This window comes from Dasypus novemcinctus, chromosome X (genome assembly GCF_030445035.2).
Source record: "Dasypus novemcinctus isolate mDasNov1 chromosome X, mDasNov1.1.hap2, whole genome shotgun sequence".
Taxonomy (NCBI): Eukaryota; Metazoa; Chordata; class Mammalia; order Cingulata; family Dasypodidae; genus Dasypus; species Dasypus novemcinctus.
Genome location: NC_080704.1, coordinates 154,765,864 through 154,787,855, shown reverse-complemented (window position 1 = coordinate 154,787,855; position 21,992 = coordinate 154,765,864). Strand labels below are relative to the sequence as shown.

The following is a 21,992-nucleotide window of genomic DNA, read 5'->3' as shown; positions in this document are numbered from 1 at the left end:
TCCTTTTAATCTTGCAAGTGAGTACTCAAGCCAATTCATTCTAAAAAAAAATAATAACCTTACTTAAATTTCTAACTTATGTCACACGGTTTACTAAGGAAATATAGGATGTTACAGAGCTGTACTAGTGTTATCGCCTGAAGAATAAAAAGGAAATAAATAGCCACATCGTGCACTGAGTGCAGATCCCCCACACTTTAGGTGGAATGCCCAATTCCATCTTCGCATCCTTCACCAAAATGGTTAAAAATGATGACGTAACTAGAAAAAGACCTTGAATAAAAGGGTCAACTCAGACCAGCAGAATATCTCAGCCTTCATGTAATATCAGGTGTTAAAAACTGCTTTTTGACTTTGACTAAAAGAGAGAAATGGAAAGGACAAATGAGTTCATATGGCTATGAGTCTCAAAAAGAGTCAGGAGGTCATCAGTGGGGTCCCGCTTACACATGCCTCAGCAGGGTCCCAGAGACAGCCAAAGTAGATAAAACCCCAGGTAGTGGTGCTCCTGAGGGCTACAGAGACCCATAGGTTCTATGGTCATGGCAGATGGCTCTGGTGTTCAGTGCCATGTCAGTTGGCCCTACTTTGCAGTTTGTGTTCCTGAGTGTGATGGAGTTGGACTGAGATGTAAGCTTTCTACACATGCCTCTTCTGTCACTTTTACTGGACCTATGGTTGGAGCTGGGGTTGGTATATGCTCAGGAGACCTGAATGTCTGGACTGTCCATGTGACAGCCAGGCTCTGAGCCTCAGCAGACTTGCAACTCCTCTGGTTTATTGGACTTACCCCGGCCAGCTAATGGCGAGGTGAAGAAGGTCAACCACCACACCAGGGAACCAAGAGTGCCTACAACTGCAAGCAGGAGAATTGCATCCATCAACCATGTGGAATCTAAGCCCCCTCTCGATATAGAGGTAGAGTGGACATAACCATCCCAGTGTCCACAGGATGGAGGAATAGAGTATGGACTAGAGTGGACTTATTGGTATTCTACTATGGAACTATTGTGATTAGTAATGGAAGAAAGTGTATCATTGATGTGGAGAAAGTGGCCACAGTAGCTGCTGAGGGTAGGAAGAGGGAAGAAGAGATATGATGTCGGGCATTTTCAGGACTTGGAGTTGTCCTGGGGGGGGGGTACTGCAGGGACAGGTGCTGGACATTGTATGTCCTGTCATGGCCCACTGGGTGGACAGGGGGAAAGCGTAAACTACACTGTAGACCATCATCTATGCGGTGCAGCAATGCTCCAAAATGTATTCACCAAATGATATGAATGTTTCATGATGATGAAAGAGGGTGTTGATGTGGGAAGAGTAGGGTGAGGGGGGTGGGGGATATATGGGGACCCCTTATATTTTTTGAATGTAACATTAAAAAAAAGATAAAATAAAGAGAGAGAAGTATTGTTTTGTCACATAAAAGAACAATCCGAGACGCACCCATCACCGATGTTAACATTTCTCATGAGTTATGTTGATGGAAGACAAATGTTGTCTGTGAAATGGGACTGATGATCACCACCATGGCCCAATTGGGCCCCGAAGCACCAATCAGCCCCCCTCCCACTGATAAGTGAACATACTGGTGCTGTGCAGACATGAACACCACACACGCACTCAACCCCTCCATCTCTCAGACTCCTCTCACACAGGCATAATCACCTTTTACACAGTCCTCAATCTCCGACAACTGTTTTTTCCATCTCTACCACACAACTGAAAATGACCCCACCAAGGTTACCTCAGGAGGTTCTGAGGCTGGAATAAGTTGGATGGTAGAAATAATGCACGTAAGACAGGGCCAGGCTCTACACCACCTGGAACCTACTGACCTTGACAATCTGGGCTGCTGCCATCCCATATGCAAGTCATATCACTCACTCACCACACTCCCACCAGCCTGTCCTCCTTTCAGTTCCTAGAACATGCCAAGATTTTTCCACCTTGGGACTTTCAATGCTGGCTCTTCTACTCTGGCTTGGAACACCTTCCCTGGCTGCCTCCTTCTCATCCTTCAGGGTCAGCAGTAAGGATGTTCTCACGTTATTATATGTGCCCACGTCTGTCTATCCCCAGACATGTGACTACATTATATGACTATTTGAAAAGGGCCAATAATAAAACCATCTGTCAGCTCACTCTAGGCAGGGCTTGATAAAGTCTTATTCATCTTTGTCTCTCCAAAATCTAGCACTCAATCGTGAGCATAAGAGGTACTCGATAAATAGTGGCTGAATTAAATGCAAATAGCATAAGCAAATTTAAAACCCATTGCTTTTGGGATAAAAAAGAAACCAAAATGTTCAACAATGTACACACACACACATATAAAGGTAAAATGCTGTCTTCAAACCTCACTTTAAAAGTAAATAGCATCCTTGTTCACTGGTAATACTTTTTAGTTATATTAGAAATCCAATGGCGCCACACACACGGAGAGCTGACACAACAAGATGACACAACAAAAAGAAACACAGATTCCCATGCCGCTGACAACAACAGAAACGGACAAAGAAGAAGACGCATTAAAGAGACACAGAGAACAGACAACTGGGGCACGGGGAGGTGGCAGTGAGGGGAGAGAAATAAATAAATAAATCTTAAAAAAAAAAAAGAAATCCAATACAACATGAATGGAAAATTACACCGATATTAATGACTGTATTTGCTAAAGGAACATGCAAAAATGATGGCATGTGTGTTTAAAAACATTACATATCTGACCCTATGCTTTACACCAACTTTAACTCCGAAGGTCCAGCTCAAACATTAAAGAGCCACTGACTGGAAACAAGTACACTGGAGAAATATTTCTAGTACTAAAATCCTCTCAACAAATTAAGGATGTTCTAAATTTAACTCTCAAAATGATTCCTGTCACCATCTCTAAATCCAAACTATACAATTTTAAAAACAGTAAAAGTGACAGAAGAGGCATGTAAACTACAATATAAACTATAATTCATGCTATGTAGCAATTCTCCAAAATGTACTCTTCAAATGCAATAAATGTACCACACTAATGAAAAAGTTGTTGATGTGGGAGGAGTGGGAGGTGTGGGGAGTGGGGTATATGGGAACCTCTTATATTTTTTAATGTAACATTTTGTGTGGTCTATGTATCTTTTAAAAAAAGATTAAAAAATGAAAAAAATTAAAAACAGGAAAAACCTACTATTAAATAAAAAGTATAAATCATACCTTGACATACAACATCTAGAGAAAAGTAAATTGTGTGATTAATGTAGCCAGCATCTTCCATTACAGAGGTAACACGCCCAATTAAAATTCTGATATTGGAGTGTGACAGTCCATCGTCATGGGAATTATCACAGGAAGAATACACCTGTACAATAAAGGAACAGTTCAAACATAAGAAAAGATGAAAAATTTGAAACATATGCTTAAATCATCATTGTTCAAGAAATGGTTTAACCAACTATTATAAACAGTGCTGACTATATTTCAGCTAATATGTGATAGACATGAGATGATGGTAAAAATAATACCTTATCTTCATATATTTTATAGTGCATCTAAACCCATCATTTGAATACCCACCAAGATGAATTCATTAATGTTTTGATGGTATTAGATTCAAAGATAAAAGATATGCTGTTCCTGCTTTCCAGGAATTCATGATCAAATGGGAGTAAAAGACAAAAATAAAAGATTCAAAGCAATTTATGGCAAATAATATAAAACAAGTTCAAAAATTGAATTCTGGGAATTCCCCAGAGGGGGAGAATTTCAGACTGAGAGAATAAAGGGCAGTTTCTTAAAGAAACTTGTATTTGGCCTCGGCTGTAAAAGAAGAGAGTTAACCTACCATGTGGGAGAGAAGCAGTTTGGGAACAGGGCTAGGAAACAGTAAAGTAGCAGAAAAACACAAATCAAGTTAGGGAATAGGGAAGAAAGTTGTAAGATTCAAGACTGGGACACCTGTGAGGACACAGGATGCAATAAATTCAGAAAAATAACCTGAAAGTGGGAAAGGCTCTACAAAGGTCAAGTCAAATCAGGGCTTTAATCTATTTACAATAGGGAGGCATCCAAAACTTTTTGTTTATTTGAAGTGAAATGGTCTTATATTTTGATTTTTAAAATTCATATCATGATATAAAAAGGAACAAGTGCAGATGTGCAAAAAGCATGAAACAATCACTCAAAATCCATATTTCTACTACTATCTAGAGATAACCACTGACCACATTCTGGTACTTATTCTGCACCAAATGTTTTTACTATGTATAAATATATATACACCATTATGAAGGAAAATTTATTATAAATTTTATTAAAGTATCACCGAAGATTACAGAAATGGCAACAGATTGTTTTTTTTTAAAGCTTTATTTATTTATTTATTTATTTCTCTCCCCTTTCTACCCCCACCCCGGTTGTCTGTTCTCTGTGTCTATTTGCTGCGTCTTCTTTGTCCGCTTCTGTTGTTGTCAGCGGCACGGGACTCTGTGTTTCTTCTTGTTGCGTCATCTTGCTGTGTCAGCTCTCCGTGTGTACGGCGCCATTCTTGGGCAGGCTGCACTTTCTTGCGTGCTGGGCGGCTCTCCTTACAGGGCGCACTCCTTGCGCATGGGGCTTCCCTACGCAGGGGACACCCCTGCGTGGCAGGGCATTCCTTGAGCGTATTAGCACTGTGCATGGGCCAGCTGCACAGGGGTCGAGGAGGCCCAGGGTTTGAACCACGGACCTCCCATGAGGTAGACGGACACCCTAACCACTGGGCCAAGTCCGCCGCCCCAGATTGTTGAAACATTATTTTAATGGATAATATGGCCTCCCACTGAATGGATGCACCACAATTAATTGTTGCAATTCCACATTGTTGTACATTTAGCATGTACGTTGACCCACTGTCTATGTGCCTGATTTATTTCTGCAAGATAAACTCCTAGGAGTGGAATTTCTTGTTCAGAGGTTCCTGAAGGCAACTTGGTCCACTGAAGCTAAAATTCTTTTTTTATGTTTCTTTTTGAATAGCCTAGATCATGAATAGCCTAGTATTTTAATAGCCTAATTCATTACATTCCCATTTCTTTCTTGATGTCTTTCCAGCTTTCTTCCCCAATCTGTCATTTCATTTTCACTGAGGGCTTCAGTCCCAGGCTCCCCTCACTCTACCACCACTTCAACATTATACAGGTGGATGATCCATAAGACACTGTGACCTTTCTGTTCCCTGACTCCACCTGCACTCACAAGCACATGCGAAAAGGAACCTTTTCCAAGTTCCATATGGTATCCCCCACTCTTCCACATCCAATAATTCTTCCCCATCTGGTCAACCAAGATGGCAGCATAAGATGCTCCAGGGTAACGCCCCACCACAGAATCTTTGAACAACTAGCAAAAATTGGCCAAGCCATCTTCCTTAAAACTCTGGCAAATCGTCAAAAGTGTGCAGTAACTGGACAAGTGTCCAATCAAGAAAAAGCAGCTTGAAAAACATTAGGTGAAGGTCATAGGGCCCTTGCTAGTCCCTTCCCCACCCCTTCATTGACACAGGGTGGAATTAGACTGTGCTCCCATTGTGGGTCCCTGGCCCTGGTCCAGAGGGAGCAGAGTAACCCCTGTGTACATACAGGGGTGCCTGCATGTTAGTGCCAATTTATCAGGTGGAAATTGGTCTCAGGCACCCCCTCTGAGAATTTGTCCTGGGGGCAAAGTAGCACCCTGCAGAAACTAAAGCAGTGAAAGAAATAATTAAGTTGAAGTGAACTATGGCAAAGAACTACCTGAATTAAGTCATACAGCAGTGCACCCAAGAAGGGTTGAATGCCTATTTCAAAGGCAGAAGAATACACATCGAATTCCTTTACACTGGGAACTCCTAATGGCACAAGCAAGTACCCCAGGAGAAAAAGTGGGGCCCATTTGAACTCTAAGTTAGAGAGACTTCCTTGGGATGATCTGCTTGATACTGGAGAGCTAAGCTCTGAAAGAGACCACTAGCTAAAGCGGAGCCAATTTGCAAAGGCCATAAAAGGGGCTTTTTTTTACTTTGGTTTGTTTGTCTTTCTTTGTACCTGGCACTGAAGGAAATCTGTAATATCACTAGCTAGAAACAAAAGTTAAGCAACAGATAGCTGAGGGACTAAATCCCAGAGTTAACACTTTACAATATTAAAATGTACACTGTGCAACAAAAGATTATGAGACAAATAAAGAACTAGGAAAGGAATGCCCATCCAAAGGAACAAGATAAAAATCCAGAAACCATCAACAAAAAGGACCAGACTTTGGATATACCAGACAAAGTCTGAAAAATTGATCCTCACTATGCTCCATGAGACAAAGGAATACATGGAGAGGACTAAAGGATATGAGGAAAACAATTAATGACCAATATGAAAATCTCAATAAAAAATTATTTTTTTTTAAAAAAAGTAACTACTGGAGTTGAAGAGCACAATAACTGAAATGAAAAATTCCCTAGAGGGTTTCAACAGCAGATTGGAGATTGCAGAAGAAAGACTCAGTGATTTCAAACACAAGACAATTGAAATGATTCAGGCAGAAAATAAAAAGAATAAGAATACTGATATTCTATTCATGAACTATTGTGGTTCGTAATCGAGAAAATGTGGCATTGGTGTGGAAAAAGTGGCCATGGTGGTTGCTGGGTGCGGGGAATGGGAGGAAGAGATGAGATGTGGAGGTATTTTCGGGACTTGGAGTTGTCCTGGGTGGTGCTGCAGGGACAATTACCGGACATTGTAGATCCTCCCATGGCCCACTGGATGGAACGTGGGAGAGTGTGGGCTATGATGTGGACCATTGACCATGAAGTGCAGGGATGCCCAGAGATGTATTCACCAAATGCAGTGAATGTGTCATGATGATTGGGGACAGTGTTGCTGTGGGGGGAGTGTTGGGGTGGGAGCAGTGGGGGGTGAATGGGGACCTCATATTTTTTGAATGTAATATTTTTAAAAAATGAATTAAAAAAATAAAATTATAAAAAAAGAGTAAGAAAAAGCAAACAGGATGTTGTGCTGAAAATAAAATAAACAGACTTAAAAAGGGGGAATAGACCAAGTTTACTGGGTTAAAGTTGCACTAATGCAGGAGCAGTACCAAAAGAAGTTTCTGCTCACAGGGCTGAGCTGGGGAAAGCAGCTTACATGGCTGCTTGAAACAAAGAGAAGATGTGCGGGAATGGGGAGGGATGAGGGAGACATGAATGATGGTGAGTACATGAACTGAACTGCGTGAGCTACGAGGATGCTGTGAACTACATGGACTATGGGGGTGCACTGTCTGGGCAGGGTGTCCTTGAGGCCCAGTTTGTTAATTAGCAGCCAGGGTGTTGGAGTAAGATTGTGGCCATCTGGTGAAGATCAGCACTTTGCTGGTGTCAGCCTGATTTCTTTGTTACAATTCTTCCTTCCTGGCAGGGGCTGTCTTTAACAGCACCACAAAGGATCACTGGTATGTCAGCCTGCTTCAGTTTTCCTCCACTTCTTCTTTGTATCCCCTGAATAAAATGGAAGCTCAAGCAAATCAAAACGGTTAGTAAAATCATTTACCATTCCAATTTCACAAGGATCTAAGACCTGTGAAACATCATCAAGCATACCAAAATAAGTGTTCTGGTAGTTTCAGAAGGAGAAGAAACAGAAAAAGGGGCAGAAGGAATCTTCAAAGAAATAATGGTAGAAAAATTTCCAAATTTAATGAAAGACAAGAATATGCACATTTAACTCTTGAACTTCACCTGCTTTGTCATTCTCAGCTAGCAAAAGCCAAGCCCAGGAAAGCCTAACTAGCCAGCTATTCGCCTCCTTTGCCCAAGCAATTGAACTCTCCAGAAAAAAAAAAAACAAACAAACCAGTTCAGGTGTTTAGACCAATTTTACAGTGATGGACACAATTCTCACATGAGCACTCAATGCTGCCCAATAATCTTACTCTATTTCCCTAGCAGATGTGCCTTTCCACAAACCTCAGACTATCCATACATTCTTCAAGAATTAATCACCACTATTTTGGTTTTTTAAATTAGAGATATTTTATGTTCATTAATGAAAGAGTAACACACAGATAAGCAGGACTTGCCTGTTACTTCTCTGAGAAAATAATGGTTGTTGGACAGGAGTTCCTGTATCATCCTCCTGGCACCTGTCCTGGCATCCTCTGTCTTCCTTCCTAACAGTGGGCAACATCCAAGCCCTTCCTCCGGGCTGACCCCTGCTATGCACACAGTACCATTCTCTCTCCCCTCCTGGAGGCCTTCACTCCTATAGTTACTGCTTCTCTTCCTTCTACATCAATTTTCTCTCTAATGGCTCAACATGCTCTAGAATTTCCTAGTGTAAAAAAAGACAAATTTCCCTTGGCTTCATTTCTTTGCTCCCTGCCAGCCAAATATACTGAATCAATCATCTAGACTCACTTCCTCACTTCCCATTCCCTCCTCACCCACTGTTATACAAATGAGCTAAAGATGGCCTCAGTGTATTGGTCCTGTGTGTGCTCTACTTCACAACAGCCTGGGCCTGTTAGCCTCCCCCACTTCTAGAAAAGGGCCACCAGGGCCAAACTCAAATTCTTACACATCTGATTGTTCCTAGTAAGAGTTCTCCTCTGGCATTTTTCCTTACCCTGCTTTCCCTTATGGGTCCCCTGCACCACTGTCTTTGAAGGTGTCCTGCTGTGAGGGATTTCCCTTCTCATATAACCTGTCAAAGCACAGCCCCAGTAAAGAGCTTGTGTATTACTCCCATCTAGTGGTCATATCTTATTCCTTAACCAGCTCTGAAATCTTCCAACACGAACTCTGTACCCACTCCAATCAGGCTTTCATCCCAACATGCTCTTAAGATCACCAGTAACCCTTCAGGTTGCCAAATCCAATGGCCATTCTTTATGCTTTCATCACTCAACCTCTTAGGATTTAACCCGGTTGGTCACGCCTTACTTCCTGAAATACTTTGCCTGGCTTCTGTGTCACCACCCTCTCCTGGAGAGAATGCATCTCAGCATCCTTTCCTAGATCCTTCTCCTGTCCCTGGACCTCTTCTTTACACACCAGTCTCTTGGGTCTAAATGCCCATGAATGATTTTCACGTATATACTGAGTTAAGACATGGGTGTCCCATAGGCATCTTAAGCTTATCATGTCCAAAATTTAACATGTCTTGACCATCCCACATACTATAAGCTAATCTCTCCCTATTTTCTCCATCTCAGGAAGTTTTTTACTCAGTTCATCTAATGGGCCAACACAAAACCCCTGGCATAGCCCTCAATCTTCTCCCTTTCTTTCACACTCCCATCCAATCCATCAGCAAATCCTATCGATAGCTTTAAAACATATCTTGGAGTCCAACCACTTCTTGTCACCTTTATTCCAACTATCTAGTCCAAGCCAATATCACAGTACTGCAAACTTTCTCCCTTTACCCACCTGCTTCCCTCTTTGCTCACTATCACCAATTATCCACACAGCAACCCATGGCCATTTTTACAGGTACTTGAAATTTATTTTTTCTTTGGTTAAAATCTTCTAATGGATTTTCAACTAAACTTCAGGTAAAATTTACAATCTACAAGGCTACAAGGCCCTATGCGATCTCTTCCTCTCTCCTCAACTTCTGCCACTCTCCTTCTACCTCACCAAGCTGCAGAATCTTGGACCATCTTTCTGTCCCTCAAATATGCATCTTAAAATATGTTGCAATATCACATACTCAGATTAAGGGTTTTGATTGACATAGACACAGGAAAACAAGCCTTCTGAGTGGACTGAGCAGCAGTAAGAGGGCTCTTCTGTGTAGAGAGCTGTAGTGGGATGAAAATAGGCAAAGCAGGAAACTAGACTTCCCATTCCCAGACAAATTTCTGCATACGTGGGCAAGGGTATTTTGAGATTCATGGTAGATAGGTAGATGGGGAAATCAGACATCGGTGTGATGACATGTGGCTGGAACCAAAGGAAAAAAATTCATTGTGCCTGCCTATGAAAGAAAGGGGAAAGATAAAAGAAAAAAGCAGTATTGAGGGCCAGACTTTTTTCTGAGCTAAGAGCTATGTATGTTTAAATGGTGATGGATACTGGTCTTTAAAGAGGGAAAGTCTAAAAAGCCAAGAGCAGAAACACTAAACAGTATAAGTAAGGATTCTGAGAGGACAAAGGGAAAGGGATATAAACCACAGATGTGGAGACTGGACTTTGTTGCAGGAACACTTTTTCCATTCTAATAGGATGGGAGGAGGGAGGATAGATGAGTGTAGGTAGATTTGCAGGTTTTGTTATTAAACAAACAACAAGAAAAGACCAACGAAGGATGTCCGAATATGCAGTCTACCATTGTCTGCTCTACCAACTGAGCTATTGGAAGGTGCAACTGCAAGCAAGATAGTGCCATCCATCCGCCCCATGGGATCTAAGGTCCCCCTCAATTAGAAACAGAGTGGGCATCACCATCCCAAAATCCTCAAGAATGTGGAATGAACAATGGACTAAAGCCGACTTATTATATTCTATTATGGACTTATTATAATTCTAGCAATGGAAGAACTGTTATCATTGATGTAAAGGCAGTGGCCACCAGAGGTTCTGAAGGGAGGAAGAAGGAAAAATAGGTGTAACATGGGGGCATTTTCAAGACATTGGAATTGTCCTGCATGACACTGCAATGATGGATACAGGCCATTATATATTTTGGCATAACCTATAAAATTGTGTGGGGATGAGTGTAAACTATAGATCATGGTTAGCAGCAGTGTTTCAATATGTGTTCATAAATTGTAACAAATGTACCACACTAATGAAAGATGTTGTTAATGGGGGAAAGTGTGGGAGAGGAGGGGGGCATATGGGAATCCTCTATATTTTTTATGTAACATTTATGTAATCTAAAGCTTCTTTAAAACTTAAAAAATAAAAAAAATAAAAAGACCAAAAAGTTACTAGCTTTGGAAGAAAATGAAAAGCTACCTCAATTTGATATGTGTCTTCTTTTTAATCTCATAGAATATATAATCCTGATTTAAATAGTACAGAAATATAAAGAAGGAATGTTATGTCCAATTTTTTAATAAACCCAGTATCATACTGATTACATAAACTGAGAAAACTAGCATAAAGAGAAACAGTTATTGATGAATTTCATTTATGGAGGTGCAAAAATATTCAACATAAAGTAAGCGACAAATCTAGCAGTACATTTTAAGAATTTTACATCATAAACAAATGGGGATCATTCCCATAATGTTAGGGTAGCTCAATATTAGAAAAAATTATTCATATTTTTCTCCATATTAAAAGCTAGAAGGAAAAAAACTATAAGAAGACAAAAGAACCCACCACAATAAAGATGGTACAGTCAAAATGCTTCAGGACTCTGTCTCACCACAGAGTCTTTGAACAAACAAGAACTCGCAGAAACAACTTTCTCAAAGCTCCAGAAAACAAAAAAGAACTACAGATGCGATCTTAATAATTCTAATAAAGTATATCTCAAGCATATAAGAAAAGCAACCAGAAGAATGCAGGAACTTTACCATCTACCAAATTATATAACATAACAAAAGTCAATACTTGCCCATATAGGAAGAAAAATTCAGTTTGAAAATATAATACGGAGATACATTAATAATGATTTGAACATTTTAATTAAAAATTTATTTTTTAAAGTTAAACAATTTAAATAAAAATATATATTGAAAAGGAACAAAATATTTAAAATCTTGGAAAAAATCTTAGCAGGAAATATACACCATCTATTCAATGAAAACCATAAAACAGTTTAGATATATATAAGAGGAAAGAAATGCTTTGTGTGAAAAAAACTACCAATACGTCAATTTTCCCTGAATTAAATCTATACATTCAATGTCATCCTAATTAAAAAATCTCAGTAAGTTTTATTATTGTTGTTGGGAGTTGGTGGGCTACACAGAATGATTTTAAAATTTGTACAGAAAAACCAACAGATGGGAATGTCCAGGGAAATTTTCTTTTAAGTTTTGAGCGGGAAACTAGGCTACCAAATATTGGAATGCATTATAATGCTTTTGGCAATTCAAACAATTTGATTATACGACCAGGCTAAGACAACACAATCAAATGAATGCAATGGCACGTGTCAAGAGTTTCAAACACCTATGGGAATACAGTGTATGATACAAGTGGTATTTCACTTCAGTAGTGCAATTATTTATTTAGTTATTTAAATTTAAACATTTGATCATTCAATTAAAGGTAAAGGGACAACAGAGTAGCCATTAGCAAAACAAGATCTGGATCCTATTCTCAAGTCTCTATGCCTAAATCAATGCTAGATAAGACTGAATGTTTAGATGTAATAAAGAAACTTTCAGAGGAGAACCTATGAGAATACTTGTGTGAATTGTGAAGTGAAATAAGCCTCTGTGAGGACTTTTCCTGAAACCAAAAGCCACCTGGACAAGATGGACACATTTACTGTATATGAAAATTCAACTCCATAAAACAAAGTTAAAAGAAAGTCTTAGAGGAAATAGTTGTACAACTTTCATATGATAATTTTCCTAACAAAGTTTTCTGTAGGAGATACCAGCTATTGAACCTAGGACCTTGTACATGGGAAGCAGGTACTCAACCACTGAGCTACATCTGCTCCCCAACAAAGTTTTGATTTCCCTAATATACAAACAGTTCTAATGCCCCTAATACAGAAATAGCTCTGGGAAAAGTTGCTCTACTCTCACTTATACTTAAGAAATGCAAAATAAAATTATGAGGCTGTTTTTCACATCTCTGATGAGCAAAGATTTCAAAGACTGATAACACATCCATCCTTGCCAATACTGACAAAATGTTACACTGCTGCTGACAGTGTAAATGAGCACAAAAGAGCTGAAGGATAATTTGATGATTCTCATTAAAATGGTAAATAACTGGATTGAAGTTATGTTGCACGATTCTGTCATTTTTTAAAAAATTCATTGAATTGTACTCTTAAAAGGGATGAAATTTGTAATATGAAAATACCTAAATAAAGCTGTGCAAAAAATGCATATCCTTTGACCTAGCAATTTTACTTTTATGAATGCATATTACAGAAAACGGCTTCTTACCTGATAAAAGGAACTTGTAGGATGGTATAGAGTCCAATAATTACCATTATTCATCATATTTTAAATGTTAGAAGAATATACAATTTATACTTTTATAAACAGAAACCACTACAAAGATAACACCAAAAGTCCCACACAATCCACTGAGGGGGAGGGGACTTCAAATTACAGAAATTAATACATCTACTACACCAGGTCAAACTCAGACAGGCTGAATAACAAGAAGAAAGTTTGGAAGATACCAGAAATAGACACTGTCTCCAAATTCATGCAAATCTTACTTTGACTGCTTTCAATCCATGAGGCATTGTAACTTCTTCCACGAGTGCAGTCACTTTTTGTCCAACTTTCAGGTGCACGTTTCCTGTCACGGCATCACTACTAAAGTAGATCAACTCATTAATCAATCCATAATCACTACAGAATCTTGTGACAACCCCATGCACAGTTTTCAAATCGCTGCCACCTATGAGATGGGTAAACAGAATGTTACTTTAATCAATCTCAAAAGCAAGCATGCATTACAGATGAACCCTACCAGAGGAAGGTTTGATGGACAATGATCCAAATCTAGAAATACAATGGGAGATTTGATATATATATGACAGTGCCAGTAGAGAGCATTGTGCAGGATTCTGGAAGGAGAACCAGGTTCAAATCCTGGTCCCACAGTTTCTCTGTATAGCACAGTGGCTCCAGGCTCCAGGCAGTGGAGTGCAGGGGTTAAGAGCACTGAACCTGGAACCAGATTGCCTGGTTTTCAGTCACAGCTCTTCCACTTACCAAATGCGTAAGCTCGCCACATTTCTTAACCTCTCTGACCCTGTTTTCATTTGTAAAACCAGGACAAAAATAATGTGTGTCTAAGGGTTGTTATGAGAAGTAACTGACACATACATGTAACTGCTTAGAACAAGTACTTAGCACAGGTTTGAGAGGAAATGATAGTTGTTAACATATCTACACCCAGAGAGTCTTCAAGCATCCATTATTATTACATAACTTCATCGCTGTCATCAAGCGCAAAAGCAGCAGCAACTGGAAATTCTAAAACATCTCACCAGACTAAAAAAGATTTTGGGCCTTAAGTCTAGTTCCAAAGTGTATTCAGATCACCTGGAGGAGGTGTGAGGATTTTGTTTTTTTCCTGAACTAGCACAGTTAGTACGCAATAGATTGGACTCTGAAAGCAGGAGTCTGTCTGCAAAGCCCACACTCTGAACCTCAACATCGCAGCCACATATGCCAAAACAGGTGAATTGACCGGACGGCTGGGAGAAATCTTGTTTTATTAGATTACAGAATCATAATGCAAGAAAATCCAAACAAATTGAAAAAACTGGGTCAAATTTGTTAGTTTGAGTTATATAAGATAGTGGAAGTGACATGGAAGACAACTGCCACTCAAGGGCATGAAAATCTGTCAAAGACTCTACCATGTGGCCCTGTTGGTAAAAATAATACTGATTAGTGGGCGCTACAATGAGAGATTTCAGCTAAAACTTAAGAAATACCCTTTAAGGCAAAGGTGTGCTAAGACTCAGCCACCTCTGGGCGGATTTGAAGCTGGCAGATAAGCTGCAGGGAGAGTCAAGCAGGAGGGCAGATGCCCCTTCTAAGAGAACAATGTTGACTGCAGAGTTGCCTCTTGCAAAGTAACATCCTAAAGATGCTGTGACTCTCCTGGGAGTGATAGTTGGAAAATGTGGTTTCCAAAATTTCTTCACTTAAGCAGTTCTGAAAATTCTAACATATTAATTGACCTGGTTTTCTATTCATCTAATTTTAGAAGTTTACTCTTTGTACTTAGTTCCCTGAACGATATTAACCAGACCCTCTCAGTTTTGCTTACAGGAATAAGATAGCATCTCAAGCAAAACCAGACAGAATGGTATAAATCTTTAAATTTTCTCAAAGACATACAGCTTGATAACCTTGAGTGGATGGCTGAGAAAGGAGCCACAAAGGCCTTGCACCTGCACAACAATATCTAAACTGTGGTTTGTTAGCTGCTGAAACCAAAGACAAGTCTGATGTGCTTGCGACAACACAGAACTGACAAACTGCACATACACTCCTCACAAGACCCCTGGCATCGCTTATTTTTCTTTTCCCCTCCCCCTTTCCTTTGCCCATAAAAACCCGAACTCCCATCCTCACTTGGAACTCATCTGGGGAAGATTGCCTCAGTTCCTTGCTAGTGCACTCGCAATAAATCACCTTCTCACTGAGAGACCTGTTGTTCCTGGTGGCGCCGGATTAGGTGGGCCCTTCTATCGGAAACGTGCCATTCCTATGGTCACAGGAGGACTTGCCTCCAGAGGCTAGGGAAGCAGAGAGGTTAAGAACGTGGATGCTGCACCCGACGGCCTGGGCGTGAATTCCGCTCAGTCACATTCCAGTATGAGGTGGTAGGAGCCACATACTGCCCTCGTTTCCCATCTCTGTCTCCCTTGTTCTACTGTAAAATGAACTTAACCGTACTACTCCATCCCTCCTTGGCTTTTGTGGTGAGGATTAAATGTCACCAATAACCTTAAGGCCCTTAGCATATCCAAGTACTCAATACACAGAAGACGTAAGTGCTCGTCACAGCAGGGATCCGACCATTCTGAGAAAACCACGTCAGCATTTGAAGGACTCCCGCCAACTAAATGCGGACCTTCAAAGGCAGCCACTGAGCATGTGCTCTGTGCCAGACGCTAGGGTGGGATTCAGACACAAAAGTGAAGTTAACGCAGAGCCCCAGCCTTCTTACAGGTGACCAGCCACTTGGGATAACTCAACCGCTTGGCTTCAAAAGACCTGCCCATTTCGCAACAAAACCAAACCCACCCTCACCTCAGGGAAAGTCACCACTACTTGAAACATAAAAAGGAAGGCTTCGCACAAAGCGCGACGGTAGCTGGGGTAGTGCAGGAGTGGGGCAGAGGCCCCAGGGACCTTCTCTGTGACACCAACAGCGCAGGAGAGTTGGAGGCGTGGGCCCATAGCCCAGTTCTTGGGGACTCGGGGACTGGCGGCGGCCCCCACAGTACCACAAAATGGCGCCGCTCTGGGCGACAAAGACCTTCCGAGCCTCAGAGGCCTGGGACAGGTGATGGAGGGGAACGCCCTAGGGGTGGGTACCTTCCAAGAGCCCCAGTTCCAGCTCCGAATCCTCTTCTCTGCGACCTGCCCTCCTCCAGAAGGTCAGCGCCCGGACAATGCATCGAAACATGGTACAACGGTCAGCGCCTGCCTAGGCAACGCGCGACCCAGGCACTAGAACTTTCTCTGCTAAGGCGTCCGCTTTCCCTTCACGCTCCAATCACAGCGGCCGCTCAGGGGCCACGCCCCCTTCTCTAGGCGGGCCAACCGCTAGTCGGCGGCCCTCAAATTCCCGCCCCCTAAGTGTGTCCCGCCCTTGTGCCCGCCTCCTGACATACCACCCAATGGGAGTGCAGCAACCTCAGGACAGCGGCCACTGAGGTGCGGGGGCTGGTGCGCTGGAAGTCATGGCTCCTCCCACCACAGACGAGGGAGGAAACGCGGTGGCTGTCCGGAATCGTTAGTATTTGACTCCTGAGTTCCTGTTAGAGTGTAGGGTGTCTTGTCTGCGGGGCTTCAGGGAGCGCCTGGAGTCCTACCTAGAAGGTGGAGCAGCATCCTGCCTTGAGACAGGAGACTGTTCCCGGTTCCGGCTCCCAGTTGTGTAGCCCACATTCCCCCCTGCATCTGAGTCCTTTTCTCTCCTTTGTCTCGTGACGCCCTCCTCCCCTGCACACAGGGTTCAGTGGTCAGCCCTAAGCAAAGGGTTTCTGTATAGTGTCAGATGCTACCATAGGCTGTGGAAAGGCCCAGCTTTCACATCTACCTGGCCCAACACGGGCTGATTGTTCTTAGTAAAAACACGTGGAAATATGTTTAAGTTGTAAAGGAGCATGATGTATGCAACCTACTCATAAATGTTTAGAAGATAAATAGAATGATGTAACAAAGTGGCAAAATGTTTAAAGGTGTTAAATCTGGGTAGAGGGTATATTGGAGTTCTCTGTACTACTTTTGCAACTTTCTTGTAAGTTTGGCATTATTTAAAAATCAAAAGTTAAAAAAACACACACCCATTGTGGGATGGGCAGGGCCAAGACAGAGTGATGGTGGTGGCAAGAACAAGAGGTGGCAGCATGACCAAGGCCCCCCAGCCCAACCACTGTGAGCACCGAGCAGGCCACTTGCAGGTATTTTATGCTCAGTGTGTCAGGAAGGAAACCAGTGCCTCTTTCACATGACTTAGCAAACAACAGGCCATCCACCATCTGCAAATAATATCAGAAGGGTTATTGGGCCAATGAACCCATTGTAGATAAGATCATATGAGGCCCTCTGCTGCAGGGCATGCCGTGGGCACCAAGCCCCACAGTGTGCCCTCCTCGGGTTTCCACAGCCCTCACCCTCCTTCCGACCTCATTGCATCTATTATGCAAACAAACTTACACGAACCTGGGAAAATGTGAAAAGAGAACATTGGTACCTAGAGACGTAAATCTCTGTGGCATGGCTGAAGAAAAGACTCGCCCCTGCATGGTAAGTAACCAAGGAGGCTACAGTGACTTCCAGAATAACCCTGAGATGAAGCCACATTCTTACCGAGAAGCAATCAGGAGTGGCCTTGATGATTTAGAAGCCAGTAGCTTCTACAACACAGAGCAGCAGTTCTGCCCCTATGCAGCTGCTAGGGACAGTCATTTTGGAGATGCTTGTTTCTACCTGCAGGGTGAAATGTGTGAAATCTGTAGATTACAGGTCCTGCATCCCTTCAATTCAGAGCAAAGGAAAGCATATGCAGAGATCTGCATGTTGGCATTTGAAAACGAGATGGGAAAGACCTTTGCCTTCCAGGCAAGTCAGGACAAAGTGTGCAGTGTTTGCAAGGAAGTGATCCTCCAGGAGGCATCTGCTTCGGAGAGATTTGGGATTCTCTCCAATGGCAATCACACTTACTGCTTGTCTTGCATTCAACATTGGAGGCGTGCCAAGCAGCTTAAGAACCCAATCCTTAAGTCTTGTCCAGAATGCCATGTGATATCAGAGTTTGTAATTCCAAGTGTGTACTCAGCAGAGGATCAGAACAAAAAGAATGAGTTGTTTGAAGCTTTCGAACAGGAAATGTGAGGGGGGGGAACTTGTAAATATTTTGAGCAGGGCAAGGGGACCTGCTCTTTTGGAAGCAAATGCCTCTACTGCCATGCTAACCCTGATGAGCAGGTAGCACAGCTTGAAAAACCACAGAAACATCTCAGTTCTGAAGGCACTGTGAGGTTCTTTAATTCAGGGCGGCTCTGGAACTTCATCAAGAATCGAGAAAGCCAGAACATGCCGCACTGACGATGTTCACGTGACAGAGCTTGGGAACCTCTTCACGTACCTTTCCGCAGTGGAGTCGGCAGAGCCCTAAAGAGCCCAGTCGATGATGACCCGCCGCGTCTTGGGCTCTGCCGGCCGAGTCCTTACCGAGCTAGGGTGTGCAGAGCTTCCTAGTACCACAGCACTAGATGGCGTGTCACTCGGACTTGATTGGGGTTGCACTTCACCTTGGTCTGATCCACTCTCCGTTATTACAGCCATGGGAACAGTGAAGGACCTAAAAAAACCTAACAAGTACATGGAATTGCCGTTTTTACAGTCGGTAACTTAGCTGCACTTCCAACTAACCATTCAGGCTAAGTTCTGATGGATGGTTTTTAAACAAGTCTGGTGCCTGTGCGTCTTGATTTTTCTCTCCCCAGAAACAGTCAACTTTCAGCTGTCCCTACAGCAGCAGATTAATTTCTCTTATCAAAGGATTTTTTAACCCTAGGAAAGGATTCCTCTGTAGTGCATTACCTTGTGTATTTAAATATCTTGTGGTAAACACACACACACACACACACACACACACAGGCTGGGTCCAGCTCTGTTTGGAAGCTGTGGCTTGATAGCAAAGCACGTTATGGACCTCAGTGCTGTTTTTAAGTATGATTCATCAAATTGATCTGGAGATGAGGATGGCTAGGTGGGTGGATTCAGGTGATGCAGCACCATGCAGGGAGTATGGGTTACATCATTTCTCTTTCTTTGGTGTCTTCAACCTTCCATATACATACATTATCACATTAAAAATATTCCATGAAGATGTAGGCTGGCTTTAACGTGTCACTCACTGAAAATCTGTTTCTAAAACATTTATTCAGCTTTATGAATCCCCATGTCCACGTCACACTCGAGGCCATTTGCGCGACAATGCCTGAAGGAGGACCCAAGTAACTCCAACGTGCCCCCAAGCCCGTGGAATGCTGTTAGAAGCAGGGCACCTGCTTTGTCAACACCCCAAAACAGGTCATTCAGTGAGTGTTACCCTTTCAAAGCGACCTTGGCCTCTCAAGGGCTCTCCGTGTTCTGGGGACAGACACCCGAATCAGCCTTCTGCCCCTTGTTCTCAACAGCAGCCACCTACATCCAGGCGGCTGCCTGGCTCCAAGGCTTCCCTCCCACGTCTCCATCCCCGGCTCCCAGCACCCGGCCTTGCTCTCATTCGCACCCCCTTGGACACACGCTAGGCTCTTTCTTCAGGAAACCCTGGACAGAGAAGTCTCTGATCCCTGGGAGGTTTCCTGTGGTCAGGGTGGGGGGAGCAGGAGGGGAAAGTGCTCACCCACCTGTGATCCCCTCTCTGAAGCCCTGGCCCTGATGCCACTCCTTGGCGACAGATGCCTTCCCAACCTCGGCAGGCCCCAACTCGTTAGTTCTCTGGTTTCCAGAGTCCCCCGCCGATAATGCCAACAGTTAGAGATCACTTACCTCCTTCCAAGCAGATCACTTGACATAGCCCCCTACCAGCATGTCCCTCTGGTTACTGAGGATTTGGGGGGAGGGGCACTTCCCTTGTAGGCATCTTTGTTTCTGTGCTCTGAAGTCTGTACTATCCACCCTCCAAGAATTTCCTAAATCCTTTGGGTCCTTCCACCACTACCCCTCACCCTTACCATCCCCTTTTACATATTTTCCCCATATTTCTGTCTGTATAAACTGGAAAATTCACACAGTTCTTTTGGAGTGCAATGACTGTCTTAGTTTGCCAGGGCTTCTTTAGAAAAGTACTACAGACCAGTTATCTTAAGGTACAGGAATTTATTGTCTCACAGCAGGCCTTGCACCGCAACATTTGTGGAGAGTGCTACCACCCCATTGCTTGGAGATGATGGTGGCGTCTGTGTCCCGATATTCACAGAGAGCCTGGCCACCAGCCGAGTTCTCAGAGAGTTTGCAACCTCCATCCGAGCATTTGGGGCTATATAAGCACTTGGAAAGGGTGAGGCTGCCACTCCAGCAGGCCAGGAGGTCAAATTATCGATGACTCTCAGACCTTGAAATCTAGTGGAGTTTTCCCTGCTGGGTTTAGAGCTTATTTGGGATCACTGACTCGGGTTTTCCTTTCAGTTTCTTCCCTGTAGAATGGGAAATTCTATCCCATGCCCGGCCCACCATTGTGTATTGGAGGCAGATACCTTGTTTTCTAAGTTTCACAGGACCTTCACTCAGAGAGGAATTTTGCCCCAAGATGGACCACACCCTTAAATGATTTTAATTAGACCTTGAATTTAGCGTTGCTACTGAAATGACTTTGGGCCTATGTTTTCCACAGAAATGAGCAAGCCACTCACAAGGCAAATAAATTAAAATAGAAAGTCAGTATTTGAAAAAAATTTCTTAAATATTTAAGTTTTTCTAAGAAACACCTCCAAACATATCAAACTACCAAAAATAATAAAACACAGTGTTTGTAAGACTGTAAGGAAACAGGTACAGCTATGTGCTGCCGATGGCATTGTAAATTAGCACACTTTTTCCAGAGAACAACTTGGTATTGTATTGTGCAATCATATTCCTTGGCCCAGCCTCTCACTTCTGGTGATATATCAACAGTTAAAAATAAAAAATTCCGGAGGAAAAAAATAAGTTATTTGTACAAAGCAGCTTGTAATAGCAAAAACTTACAAACAACTCAATGCCCAACAATCAGAGGATGGTGAAATTAACCACAATGTGTCAATCAGTAAGGATATTATTTAGTTGGTACAAATAATATATGTGAGAGGGAAGTGGACTTGGCCCAGCAGTTAGGGCGTCCGTCTACCACATGGGAGGTCCATAGTTCAAACCCCGGGCCTCCTTGACCCCTGTGGAGCTGGCCCATGCGCAGTGCTGATGCATGCAAGGAGTGCCCTGCCATGCAGGGGTATCCCCCGCGTAGGGGAGCCCCATGCACAAGGAGAGCCACCCAGTGCAAAAGAAAGTGCAGCGTGCCTAAGAATGGCGCTGCCCACACAGAGAGCTGACACAACAAGATGATGCAACAAAAAGAAAAACACAGATTCCTGGTGCTGCTGACAACAACAGAAGTGGACAAAAAGAAGACGCAGCAAATAGACACAGAAAACAGACAACTGGGTTGGGGGGGTTTAGTGAGGGGAAAAGGGAGAGAAATAAATAAATAAATAAATAAATCTTTAAAAAAAAAAAAACCAAAACATCAAATAGTACCTTCACATTAAATCTAACTATATAGGAATTATATGTAGTTTTGTTAAAAGCCAGAAAAGAACAGACAAGGAAGGAGACTTGCTCTTTGTAGGCAAGGGGGCCTTATGTTGATTTTTCTGCATTAATTAATGTATAAATAAATATTGATCAAAGTCGTTAAGTGATCATAGTTCTCTTTAGCTCCCAGATTTTTTCATAGTGTTTAAGTGTTGGAGGAAAATTTTCACAACACAATGTTGGGGGAAATGGTGTCTGATAATTACTTCCATTTGCCTTTTTTGAATACTATGAATACCGAGCCTTTTTCATGTTTATTGTACATTTGTCCTTCATCTTCA

General features: G+C 42.4%; 1 protein-coding gene and 1 pseudogene across 2 annotated transcripts in view; one reads left to right on the top strand and one right to left on the bottom strand.

Moving 5' to 3' along the window:
- Positions 1-21,992, bottom strand: part of LOC101424930 (cancer/testis antigen 55-like) — a 28,572-nt gene that overhangs the window by 3,764 nt on the left and 2,816 nt on the right. The window contains exons 1-3 of one of the 2 annotated variants that reach the window (XM_012519963.4): positions 16,222-16,366; positions 13,374-13,558; positions 3,208-3,352 (exon numbers count right to left, since the gene is read on the bottom strand). In XM_012519963.4, the coding sequence (XP_012375417.1) occupies positions 3,208-3,352; positions 13,374-13,558; positions 16,222-16,312 (421 nt within the window). In that variant the 5' untranslated portion in view covers positions 16,313-16,366. Of the gene's footprint in view, positions 1-3,207; positions 3,353-13,373; positions 13,559-16,221; positions 16,367-21,992 lie in introns of those variants that run through there. The other variant, XM_071213000.1, reaches the window with a different exon arrangement.
- Positions 16,590-18,529, top strand: LOC105744786 (E3 ubiquitin-protein ligase makorin-2-like; annotated as a pseudogene).